The following is a 12,310-nucleotide window of genomic DNA, read 5'->3' as shown; positions in this document are numbered from 1 at the left end:
ACCTGCTGTGAGACTCCGTCCTCCTGGGGACGTGGTGACAGCAAGAGCTGAGGTGCAGGCCCTGTTGTGCCCTTATGAGCTCCACTACCACGACTCTCCATCTGCATCTTGTCTGAAGGCAGCTTTCTCAGGAAGCGACATGCAAATGCACACAGGAGCCACAGCCTGGCCAGCCAGTACTGTGTCTGCCAATTACTGCTCCCTTGAAGGACTCTCCAGCCAGAGCCTGGGAAGCTGGGCACCAAGAAACTACAGACTGGGACATCCAGCACAGCCGTGGTGTAAGCAGCCGGCGGCAGTGAGCGAGGGGCAGCTGGAGGCCTGACGCTCCCACTCTTCAACTGCCCCTCAGCCCAAGGCGGCCGCTGGGATCAGTCGACAATTGTCGTCAGATGGAATTTAGTTAGTTACATAATTATTCATTGTTCATATTTAACTCCACACAATTGCATCATGAAGGATTAAAACCCAGAAACAGGGGAGACAGTCACCTGGCCAGCGGGCTCCTGCAGGACAAAGTTCGAGTCTTTAGAAGTGCTACCCAGAGCGGTGACTGCTCACACCCCCAAGGCAGGCCATTCAGACCTGCACACAAACACCGTCTGAAGGCCTTCACAACTCCACACATCGGGGGAAACCCACCAGGCACTTCCCTGCCCAACAGCTCTGAAGTGGAAGAAAAATACAGGCACTAGTACAAATGTTTGGATTCCATAAATAAGAGAAAAGTTACTCAAATGTTCCATTGGGTAGACTTCCATTTATTCTAGAGGCCCTGTACCCCACACCCCCATGTCCTCACTGGCCAGGAGAAGGCTGGTCTACAGACCAGGACTGACCCAGAGAAGCTCCTGCTATGACCTGGATTGTGTCCCCACAATTCCCACATGGAAGCCCTAACCCCTAATGGATGGTATTTGGAGGGGGCCTTTGGGAGGTGGTTAGGGTTAGATGAGGTCATGAGGGTGGGCCCCGTGATGGTATTAGTGCCCTTATAAGAAGAGACGGCAGAGCTCTCTCTCCGTCCACTATGTGAAGACACAGCGAGAAGGAGGCCATCTACAAGCCTGGAAGAGAGTCCTCACCAGGAACCCACCATGCTGACCGCATCTTGGACTTCTGGGCTCCAGAACTGAGAAAATCAATTTCCAATATTTAAGACCCCTAGTCTGTGGTGTTTTGTTATGGCAGCCCAAGCCAACTGAGACGGCTTCGTAACTTAAGACTTAATGGCTGTTTTCAACCATCTTCAGTAAGTGTTAATGAACTTAAAATATAATATCCTGTAAAACAAAAAAAAATACAGAAAAATTTCAAGCATACCCATCACCTAGCTTCAACAACTCATTCTGCCAATATTGCTTTGTCTTCCTTATTAGGATTTTAAAGCAAATCCCACATCACATCATTTCATCCATGAATGTCAGAATGTGTCTTTAATAAGGACTTTTAAAGACAGAACCACCATGACATTATCACAACAAAATCCTTAATACCACGACCATCCAGTCCATGCTGAGATTTCCACAACAGTCTCTGGCGTGCCTTCTTCAGCTGGTTGCGCAGATCAGGCTCAGACATGCTCAGAGCGCCCCGGCGGCCCCTCTCCCCAGCCTGACCCACTGAGAGGTCGTGCCCGGCGGCCCCCTCTCCCCAGCCTGACCCACTGAGAGGTCGTGCCCGGCGGCTCCCTCTCCCCAGCCTGACCCACTGAGAGGTCGTGCCCGGCGGCCCCCTCTCCCCAGCCTGACCCACTGAGAGGTCGTGCCCGGCGGCCCCCTCTCCCCAGCCTGACCCACTGAGAGATCGTGCCCGGCGGCCCCCTCTCCCCAGCCTGACTCACTGAGAGGTCGTGCCCGGCGGCCCCCTGTCTGATCTGGCTCAGCGCTTCCTCTCGGTGGTTTGAACCTGCCCTTCACCCCCCATCCCCGTATCCTCACTCCTAATTCTATCATTCCATCCACATTTGTTAGCTGGAATTCTTAAAAACAAAACAAAATCAGAATCTTTCATCAACTATTTGGCTAACCTGAAACGGTGTTCATACCAGCAAGGGGGCAAGTGTCCTGCCCTGACCAGCTCTGAGTGGGAGCCGCTGCCCTCGGGAGCTGCACTTGGCAGTTATACTTCCGTGCTGGTCAAGCGGAGACGCCTGAAGTTTAGAACAAAGAGGTGCCTCTTCCTCCTAAAACTCCCTCTCGCGAACACGGCTGTCCCTTACTGCTCTAAGACCGGACTTCACTCACTGATTCAAGGTGCGGGACCTAAGTCTCTCCTGAAGGTGCCGTGGGGGGACTTCCGTGGCAGTGGTCACCTTGGTGAGCAGTCAACCACTCCGACCTAATCAGCTCCTGGACACCACCCACCAGCACAAAGGCACCTGCAGTTGCTGTGGTGACCATAAAGCCACAACATGGTAGTGGCTGTGGGGGTCCTACTTAGCAAAGAAAGATCCTAAAAGCAGAGGGCCTGGGGCTGAGCAAAGCCATCACAGACCGGGAGCCATCTCGGTGACACGTCCACATGCATACTCAGGTCTAGTGAGACCCATCCAGGCCTCATGGGCCAAACAGGAACCCTCTGCCGGCTTCCTCACCACACGTCCCTGCAGCCGACACAGGCTCTGACAGTCACCACCAGAGTACCAGAAGCTCCCAGTGCCTGACCTCACCGGGCGGAGGGACTCAGCTGTGCTCTTGGGAGCAAAGGGCTGAGTCTGGAGCGAAAGGACCGTGCAGACCCACATGGCTTCTTCGACAGATCTGCGAGCATCTGATCACATAACTCTGGGAGAAAAGCCCTCCGAACTGCACGTGCTCACAAACATTAACAAACACACACAGCAAGATGCCATGATGTTTTACCAAAGACCTAGTATCTACAAGTTAATCTAGGCTGGAGAGAGGGGCCACAGCAACGGGGCTGCCAGGGCAGGGTTCTTAGACACTTGTGAGGACACACGGGCCCAAGAAGGTACCAGATGGATGCCGTGTCCTCACGCAGAGGACTTGCTAACCACAACTCTGGTTCTGAGTTCCGGGTGACCACTGAAGGTCTGGAATCCTCTGACGAGCTCACGACATTACAAAGGTGCCCCTTTCTAAGTCGCACCTACAGAGACTGCAGGAGGGGCTGTACTTCTGTGTAAAACCCACAGCTGCCTTGCTTAAGATGCAGAAATGGGATGCAAGTTGAAAAAGACAAACAGACCAGACAAGGAAGGGAGTGAAAAAGAGGTAGGAAGGGAAGAAAGTTAAGGTCACAGGGAGCGGCCCTTGGCCCTGGGGAGGGGCAGGGGCCTGGCACCTGGAACCTGGCGCTGCGCCTGCTTGGCCTCCTCCTGCTCCCATGACCATGGGAGCACCCGGGCTCCTGCCACAGTGTGCCCCTCAGACCCACTTCTCCTGGAGGGCGGTGTTCCCAGTGATGCCACTCGGGAGAGCCAGGAGCTCTGACTGCGCCTTTCCTGCAGGTCTGGGATCAAGGCGGCTTCTTCCCGCCTCGTTAAGTCAGGACCCACCGCCTCCCGCGGCGCCTGCAGACACAGACACGCGCCGTGGGCGCTCCTACACTTCCCCTCTCCTGTGGGTCCTCTGATGCCGCGTGAAGAAGCCCAGGTGGCAGAAGCCCTTCCCGCAGCGGTCGCATTCGTAGGCCCTCCTGGTCAGGTGCAGCCTCTGGTGGATGCTGAAGCCCTTGGGCCACCGGAAGGCCTTGCCGCACTGGGCACACGTGTAGGGCTTCTCCCCGCTGTGGATCCTCCGGTGGTGGGTGAGGTTCTCCCTGGTGCGGAAGGCCTTCGCACAGTCTGTGCAGCAGAAAGGCCTCTCCCCGCTGTGTAGCAGCTGATGCCGGAGAAGGTTCGACTTCTGCTTGAAGGCCTTCCCACAGTCCCCGCACGGGTAGGGTTTGTGCTCAGTGTGGACCTTGCGATGCTGGGCGAGGCGGTCTTTCAGGCTGAAGGCCTGTCCACACACCTCACAGCTGAAGGGCTTCTCACTTGTGTGGTTTCTCTGGTGTCTCAACAGGTTTGAGACCCACCTGAAGGTCTGGCCACATTCAAAACACGCGAAGGACTTGGCTCCCGTGTGGACCGTCTGGTGAGCAGTGAGCCGGCTGTGACAGCTCAGGACTTTCCCACACGTGTCACAGATAAATGGCTGCTCCTGAGTGGGACGCTCCTGCTGCTCTTGGAGGCCTGGCGGCTGCCCGCAGCACACCCCACACCCGCCGCACTGCAGAGCCGCCATGCAGGGAAGCTGCACGTCGTCCGAGCTCAGAAGGAAGCTCTTCCCGAAACCAGCGCCAGCCTCGGCTCTCTTGGACTCGTGGATTTCCTCATGGGTTGCCAACAGCCGATTATGCTGTCTCTTCTGGTAAAGGGACTTCCCTGCTCCTGGGGAGGAACACAGGCGCTTACACAGGGCTGGCAGCCCTGAAGACGGGCCAGCAAAACAGAAGAAAAGCTACAAAATGTGTCCTATCAGCTCATTTCAATCTAATTAAGGATTCACTCCAAGTAAGTGGCACAGGCGTGGTAAGGAAACACACAGACAAGCCAGAAGTGTCAACAGTGGGAATGAAAGTGAACTGAAATGCTCACCCGAGGCAGGTGAGAGTTAGGTACACTCCTGCATCATCGACATGATGGAAGACTCTAAACTTCAAGTTGGCTTACACGGCCCAAGAGTACAGGTACATACTTGTCTTCGCATAGGAAGAAAGACACCAATCAGGATAGAAAGAACGCCCTAAGCTTGCCTCCGTCCATTCAACAAGGCCCTGGTGGGGTGGGGGGTGACGCCAGGGACAGGCGTGTAGAAGCTGGGCAGCTCTGCAGAGTTGTTCTGAACCACTCACCCTCCAGGATGTAAGCTCCTCTCCAGCCAGGGACCTGAGACCCTCTCCGTCCTGAGGCTCCACACAACCCAGTGTCTTCCCAGCTTGTCTCATTTTCACACAGCTGCTTGATCTCACTTCTGAGAGAATCTGAAATCAACAAGAGAAGCCCACCACTGCGCCCACCACCTCATTGATGGAGGGAGGCACCGTTACCATCTGGTTTTACAAAGGCATAAACAGCACACAAAGCACCTGCCCAGGCCACCGGGAAGACCCTCAGAGAAGCGGGTCAGGCTCCTGACTTCATCCTGTGACCACATGTGGCCGCCAGGCCTCAAAGAGCTACACCCAGGGTCTCCACAGGACAGTGCCCGGCCCTCTCAGGCCAGACCCAAACTGAGGCTGCGCCTGCTGCCTGCCCACCTCACACATCCCCAGGGCGTGCTTGGCGCTCCTTGGGGCAGCTCTCAGTGCAGGAGTGTGGCTGACACCCCGTGGGTTTCCACAGTCTCATTAGGAAGCAGCTCGGCACCCACAGTCCCATTGGGAGAGGAAAACGGACAGACACTGCATGTTGAGCTCACCCGGGAGCTGGGAGGTGGGAAAATGGGGAGCCTTCCACGCTTCCTGAAACTTGGGTCTCTCCTGCTCCTCAACCCATGGCTCATCCCATTGTTCCAGGTGAGAGATGAGGTCTGGTCTGGGGCCGCAAAATCCTTCTCAAAGGAGAGAAAAGGTGCTGTTTTATTTGTAGAGAGGACAAAGCGAGGGCTCAGGCCAGTCCTCAGGGATCCTCCAGAGAAGCTGCCCCAAAACAGAGACAATAGAGAGAGAGAAGGGAGTCAGGGCAGCAAATGGGCTCTCCTTCCCCCCTCCCTGCTGCTGGCAAAGGCCCAGAGAAGGTTCCAGCAGTGCCAAGTCCAACAGTGGATGGACCTGAGGAAGATGGGGCTGCCTCCAAGAGCACAAAGAAATGCCCTTGGCCAGACTTGGTGCAGAACAGCCCCTCTATGGGACATAGGACAAAGGCTCCCACTCCCAAACCCCCATAGCCTGGACTCCAGGCCCCAGCACCATCGAGGGAGCAGGGAGGCTCTAGAGACTGAAAGCACAGTCCTTACCCAGTGTGGCCAAGTTCCCAAAATTATCCAGCATCACATCCCGGTCGAGGGCCCTCTGGCTGGGGTCCAGACACTGCCACTCCTCCCTTGAGAAGTATATGGCCACCTCCTCGAAGGTCACCGGCTCCTGCAACAGACAGCTCCCCACCAGGAGCAAGAAGTCACACCTGGCTGCTCCTGAGGCTGGCAGGACAGCAGGAAATAAAGAGAAGCTAAAACCCACATGTCTGGGCTGGAAGAAAAAGTGTGTGTGCGCAGAGGCTGGAAGCTTAGGCATGAGGGAAGGCACACGTTAGGGACTAAATGTCTGTGTCCCCCAAATTCGTACGTAGAAGCCCTAACCCCAGTACGGCTGTTTGAAGACAGGGCCTCTAAGGCAGTAACTAAGGTTAAAAGCGGTCACGAGGGTGGGGCCCTGATCCGATAGGATCAGTGTCTTCATAAGAAAAGACACCAGAGAGCTTGCACACCCTCTCTCCCCCTCTCTCAGGCGGCCGTCTGCACGCCAGGAAGTGGGTCCTCACCAGAACCCGACCATGCTGGCACCCTGGTCTGGGACTTTCAGCCTCCAGAACAGTGAGAAGTACTCAAATGCTTGTGGTAGTGAGTTATGGCAACTCTAGCAGACAAGATAGCACCTAAGAGAAGGACACGTATTTTCAACTTTTCTGTAACATCTACTGAGGTCTTACTGTAAATGAATCACATTTTCTTTTTGTTCCTCAGTCCATAAGAGGGAACGACCAATCAGGCAGGGAGCCACAGACCTCTGGAGCCACCACTGTGGACCCCTTGCCACGGTGGGCTGGAGGCTGGGGCTCGGGCACCTGCAGGGCTGGGGAAGGCTGCGCTCACCTGGGACACATCCATGGGAACAGCAGTGGCCTGCAGGGAGACGTGCGGGCCCCCGCTGGGGAAAGGCAGGTGCCGAAGAGCAGCCAATCTGGGGAGACAGAGAGTGAGTGAGAGCTGCAGCCTGGAAGCCCCCACCTGACTCAAGAGCTGTACCTACTCAGGGGGCCGAGGGGGATTCAGGAAAAACCAGTGACACAAGGGCACACATGCTGGTAGGGGATGCTGCTAGGAGGGGATGCTCCATAATGGAAGGGGAACTGGGGGCGCGGAGGGGGCCAGCACCACTGTAGGGAAATCACCAGCTGCCATGTGCTACCTCACACACAAGGACCATGACATTCCAGAAGGCAAGCCACAGTCTCTCACCAAATGATAGATGAGAGCAGCCATTTATGGCTGAAAGCCAACAGCTTTTTTGCATACATGTCACTGGAGAATTTGGGGCTAAAACCCCACTTGAGGCAGCCTGGGTTCCCCCCCCAGGAGACAGGACCGGGACAGCCCATGCCCATGGCACTGCACACACAAACGTCCTCGGGCATCTTCCCACAAACAAGGCCACCTCACAGCCTTCCCCCAAACGCAGCTATGGTGCAGCTCTTTATTCTTCCTTATTCTCCATCGGAGCTTCATCATTCTGCACCTAGTTTGGGGAATAAGCCACAAGCTCCCAAACCGAGCAGCAGGCTCTGCTCAGATCAAGCATCTTCCCCCAGGTCTGCTCAGAACCACCCTCCGGGAAGCCCAAAGACTCCTGCCACAGTGGGCTCCTGTGTCCTGCCTGGGTGAAACATGGAGCCCCAAGATGCAGGAGAGGCCAGTTCTAAAGATGCCCCGAGAAAAGACAGACCAGCTGGAGGAAGATGCCTAGTTGCCCATATTAGGGATGAAAGAAAGAGGCCTCGCTACAGATCCCTTAGACATTAGAAGTATCATAAAGGGCCGTTACGAGCAACTTCATGCCAACAAACTCAGTAACTGAGATGAAAGAGACAAATTCCCTTAAAAGCACACTATGAAACTGACAAAAAAAAAACCCCTCCCACAGGGAAAACACCAGACCCAGCTGATTCACTGGTGAACGGCACCAAACCCTTAAGGAAGACTAGCACCAATCTTAGAAGCCTTTACAGGAACTGAGAAAGAATACATTCCAGCTTGTCTCACGAGGCCAGCAAAGCCTTGATACCAAAACCTGATAAAGACACTGTAAGACAAGAAAAGCGCAGTCCAACCTCACTCATAAGCAGACACAGAAATTCCTAACAAAATATTAGGAAGTCCAATACAGTGATCTATAAAAAGAACTATAGTCTCCAAAAAAACTCCAAATGGAGTTTATCTGAAGAATACAAAGTTGGTTTGATCATCATTCACTGGAGTTAATGACTCCAGGGCTGGAAGGCACCAGATCAGAGCACAACTTCCCACAAGGATGCCTTTGCCCAGCTCAGCTCGGGCCTCTGTGGCAACCTCTCTTCACACCCATCTGCCTCACTCGCCACACCCACCTCCGGCCCAGCCACTCCAGCTGAGAGTTCTGCCGGAAGTTCATGGGGTTCATCCTTTGACATTCACTGGTAGTTACAGCTAACTGCTAGATGTTTTCCTGAGTATGTTTGTCAGGTTGAGATTTTCCTCATCTTTTCCTTTCAAGGGCATGGCATCACTTTCAGTCACAATGACTTCCTCAACTTTTCCTGTCACTTGAAAATGAAGCAATACAATTACCCACATTAACAGAATAAAGGAGAAAAACTACCATAAGAAAACTATATGATTATCTCAGTAGATGTAGAAAAGGCATTTGCTAAAATTCATCATCCAATCCCGAGAAAAACAAGGAACAGAACAGAAGCTCCTCACCCGGATAAGCCTGGGCTGACATCACAGCTAAAGGTCAAAACCCAGCTCCCCCTCTGGGCTCAGGAACAAGGCACGGCTGTCCGCTCTCACTGCCTCTCCTCAGCCTGGCGGTTCAGGCCAGTGCAAAGAAGGAGAAAGAAACAGAGCCATAAAGATTAGAAACAAAGAAGTGGAACTGTCGTTATCCAAGGATGACATGACAGTGCTTGTAGGAAAATCCTAAGGAATCCTCAAGCAAATAAAAACTAGAGCTAATGAGTGAAGTAAGGTCAGAGGATATAAAAACCAACTATATTTCTACCAGCAATGAATACTGGGAAAGTGAAATAAAAATTACAATGTAATAATTGCAAAAACAACAAAAAGTCAAATGCCTAGTGGGGCATAACAAGAAATCCTCAGTTCCTGGTACAAATCTCCTCAAACCCTTGGAATTTCATTCATAAGGAGCGCCCCCCTTTTTTTTCTTTTGTTGAGGAAGATTAGCCTTGAGCTAACATCTGCCAATCCTCCTCTTTTTTGCTGAGGAAGACTGGCCCTGAGCTAACATCCATACCCATCTTCCTCTACTTTATATGTGGGACGCCTGCCACAGCATGGCTAGTCAAGTGGTGCCATGTCTGCACCCGGGATCCGAACTGGCAAACCCCGGGCCGCTGAAGCAGACCATGTGCACTTACCCACTGGGCCATGGGGCCGGCCCCAGGAGCCCTTTTTTAACTTATGTTAATGAGGTGACTTGGAAAGCTCCTAAGTTGGGGGGGGGCCTGGTTGCCGGGGAATCAAACACTGTGAGGAGAGGGTTGGAACTTTCCCCTCAACCCCTGGGGAAGGGACAGGGGCTGGAGGTTGGACCAATCACCAAGGGCCAACGATTTCATCAATCATGCTTGCGTAATAGAACCTCCATAATAACCCAAAGGAGGGGTTCGGAGAGTGTCCAGGTTGGTGACCACGTGGAGATTCGGGGAGAGTGGCTGCTGGGAGAGGGCATGGAGGCTCCGCACCCTTCCCATACGTGCCCTGTGCATCTCTTCCCTCTGGCTGGTCCAAAGTTTCATCCTTTCATGACAAACCAGTGATCTAAGTAAAGTAAGCAAAATGTTCCTGTGAGTTCTGTGAGCCGCTCCAGCAAGTTAATCAAACCCAAGGAGGGGGCGAGGGACCCTCCGATCGGTAGCCAGTTGGTCAGAAGCACAAGAGAGGACCTGGACCTGCAAGTGGCATTTGAAGTGTGCGTGCGCGCATTGGGGGGCAGTTCTGCACAACTCAACCCTTAACCTATGGGGTCTGACACTATCTCCAGGTAGCTAGTCTCACAATTTAGTTAACTGCTTGGCGGTGTGGGAAAAAAAACACACATTGGACCTAGAAATACATTTAACAAAAAATGTGCAAGTCCTCCACTCTCAAAATTACAAAACAAAGCTGAGCAAACTTGAAGACAGAAGCAAACTGAGAGAAAGCCCATGTTTACGGGGATTAAGCTTTCAATTCTCCCTAAGGGATCCAGAACTTCAACGGCACTCCAGGCAAAATTCCCAGCAGGTGTCTTTTCTTTTTTGTAGAAATGGACAGGCTGACTATAAAACGTACACGGAAAAGCAAAGCACCTCAAATAATCCACCTTGAAGAACAAAGGGGGAAGACTTACACTACCTGATTCTAAGACTAAGGTTCAGCTACAGTAATTAAGACGGCGTAGTGTTGGCATAAAGACACACATACAGATCAACGGAGCATGACAGTTTGGAAACAGACCCACACATACAGTTAAGTGTTTACGACAAAGGCACCAATGTAATTCAAAAACACCAAAGTTTTTTTTTTCAATTAATGGTGCCATAACAAGAGAAAAAATTACATTTGTACAGTTAACACCCCCTGCCCCACCCATACCCAAAAAGAATTCAAGATGGATCAGGGATGCAATGTAAAAGCTGAAGCTATAAAACGTCCAGAAGAAAAACTCGGAGAATATCTTCATACCCTTGGGGCAGGCAAAGATTTCTTTCATGGAACCCTAAAAGCACTAACCTTAAAAAAAAAACTGATACATTGGACTTATCAATTTATTGTGCTTATCAAAAGACAGTTAAGAAATGACAAGGCAAGCCACAGACTCGGAGGAAACATTCCGAGTACACGTATCTGACAAAGGACTCCTATCCAGAAGTCCTCCAAGTCCATAATAAAAAGAAAAACACAGTTTAAAATGGGCACAATATTTGAACAGACACTTCACCAAAAGACGCCCGGTGGTCTAGACACACATGAAAGGTGCGCCGGGCACATGCGCCATGAGAAGCGTTCAGGTGGAGACTCAGCTCCTCCAGGCACGGATGAGCACCAGGGCGACGAAATCGGAACGGTTCCCTGAACTGAGCACCCACCACGCGCTGCGAACGGGCTGGACGCGGCCTAGGGAAGCAGAGGGGGCGGGAGGGACCCGTGAAGCAGGCAGGGGCGGCGAACCGAGGGGTCCCGGGCCGCGGCTCGCGGGACAGGCAGGAAGGGAGACTACCGGCATGAGTTACGTCTTCGAAGGACCCGTCCGGTGGACACACCAGAAGGCAGCAAGGGAAGACAGTGAGACGACCTCCGGGAGCCGAGGTCGGAGGCGGAGGGCGGGGGTGGGGTCGCGGAGGGGGAGTCTGAGCCGCGGGAAGGAGTGAACTACGACGGAGTCTGCAGCGCGGCGCCGGGGGCGCCGGGAGCACCGGGGCGGGGCGGGGAGACTCGCCCGCAGCGGGATGGCGGGGGAGGCGCGCTGACGGCGTGTGGACACCTGGCTGGCCGTGACCCTAAGCCGGCAGCGGGACGCGGTGTCCGGATCCCACCGCAGTGGTCCAGCCGGCGTCGCAGACGCGGAGATCGGCTATGAGGTGACCGTGGCCGGGTCCCGGGGGGCCCAGCACAGCGCACGCGGGCGCGCCCCTAACGAGCCGAGGACGCAGGGCCGCGGAGAGGAGGCCGCGCGGGGACGGGCGGAGAGCGGAGCCGAGGCGCACCGCTGACTGGCAGGTGGGCCCCGCCGTCCGATCCCCGAGGGCGCGGGCCGGGGAGGCGGCGCGGCGACGGGGCGGAACGCGAACCGGCGCCCGGACTCACCCGCTGCCCCGCGCCGCGGCTTCCGGCTCGCACCAGCTTTCTCAAACTTCCCCAGCGGAAGTGCTCCTTCCGCCGCCGGAAGCGGCGCTCCCGCCCAGCCCGGAAGCCCGTCTCAGTGGTGCGCGCAGGCGGCTCCCAGGGGTCCAAGGGGCGAGTCAGCCGGCCCCACTCAGCCTCCGTCTCCCACCTCCGCCCCCAGCTGAGGGGCGCGGTCTGAGCGCGCGGGGAGGTCTGTGGGTTTTTATTTCTACTGTGGTAAAGCACACATGACATAAAATTTATTATCTTAGCCATTAAGTGTGCAGTGGTGTTAAGTACATTCACATTGTGCATTTGAGCTCCAAGCTTCATCTTGCAAACCAGCAACTCAGCACCCATTAAACAACCGCTTCTGTCCGCTCTTTGCCCCAGCCCTTGACAACCATCTGCCTCTATGAATTTGATTAAGTACATCGGATAAGTGGAGACGTACCGTATTTGTCTCTTTGTGGCTGGCTTATTTCACTTAGCATGAT

The 12,310-nt window shown here is 54.1% G+C and overlaps 1 protein-coding gene across 5 annotated transcripts; it reads right to left on the bottom strand.

Annotated features, from left to right (window-relative positions):
- Nucleotides 1–401: 401 nt before the first annotated feature.
- ZNF707 (zinc finger protein 707) lies at nucleotides 402–11,866 on the bottom strand. 5 transcript variants are annotated; one of them, XM_070481814.1, is made up of 7 exons: nucleotides 8,685–8,784; nucleotides 8,330–8,524; nucleotides 6,819–6,906; nucleotides 5,964–6,090; nucleotides 5,427–5,558; nucleotides 4,861–4,989; nucleotides 402–4,396 (listed from the first exon to the last, which is right to left on the bottom strand). In XM_070481814.1, the coding sequence occupies exons 2-7, from the start codon at nucleotides 8,380–8,382 to the stop codon at nucleotides 3,567–3,569; spliced, it is 1,359 nt and encodes a 452-aa protein (XP_070337915.1). In that variant the 5' UTR covers nucleotides 8,383–8,524; nucleotides 8,685–8,784; the 3' UTR covers nucleotides 402–3,566. The 5 variants fall into 5 exon arrangements, with proteins under 5 accessions (XP_070337915.1, XP_070337916.1, XP_070337917.1 ...); XM_070481815.1 differs by lacking the exons at nucleotides 8,330–8,524; nucleotides 8,685–8,784 and adding an exon at nucleotides 11,796–11,866; XM_070481816.1 differs by lacking the exons at nucleotides 8,330–8,524; nucleotides 8,685–8,784 and adding an exon at nucleotides 11,473–11,810.
- Nucleotides 11,867–12,310: the final 444 nt, after the last annotated feature.

The sequence above is a fragment of the Equus asinus genome, chromosome 12 (genome assembly GCF_041296235.1).
Source record: "Equus asinus isolate D_3611 breed Donkey chromosome 12, EquAss-T2T_v2, whole genome shotgun sequence".
Classification (NCBI taxonomy): Eukaryota; Metazoa; Chordata; class Mammalia; order Perissodactyla; family Equidae; genus Equus; species Equus asinus.
This window is presented reverse-complemented; position numbering and strand designations above follow the sequence as displayed.

Bases quoted from the DNA above. Each gene is read 5' to 3' on its own strand.
- ZNF707 (XM_070481814.1), bottom strand. From the start codon at position 8,382: ATGAACCCCATGAACTTCCGGCAGAACTCTCAGCTGGAGTGGCTGGGC. The intron at 6,907-8,329 runs GTGGGTGTGGCG...CTGTCTCCCCAG, and splicing joins CTGGAGTGGCTGGGCCGGAG to ATTGGCTGCTCTTCGGCACC. The intron at 5,559-5,963 runs GTAAGGACTGTG...TCCTTTGAGAAG, and splicing joins TGGGAACTTGGCCACACTGG to GATTTTGCGGCCCCAGACCA.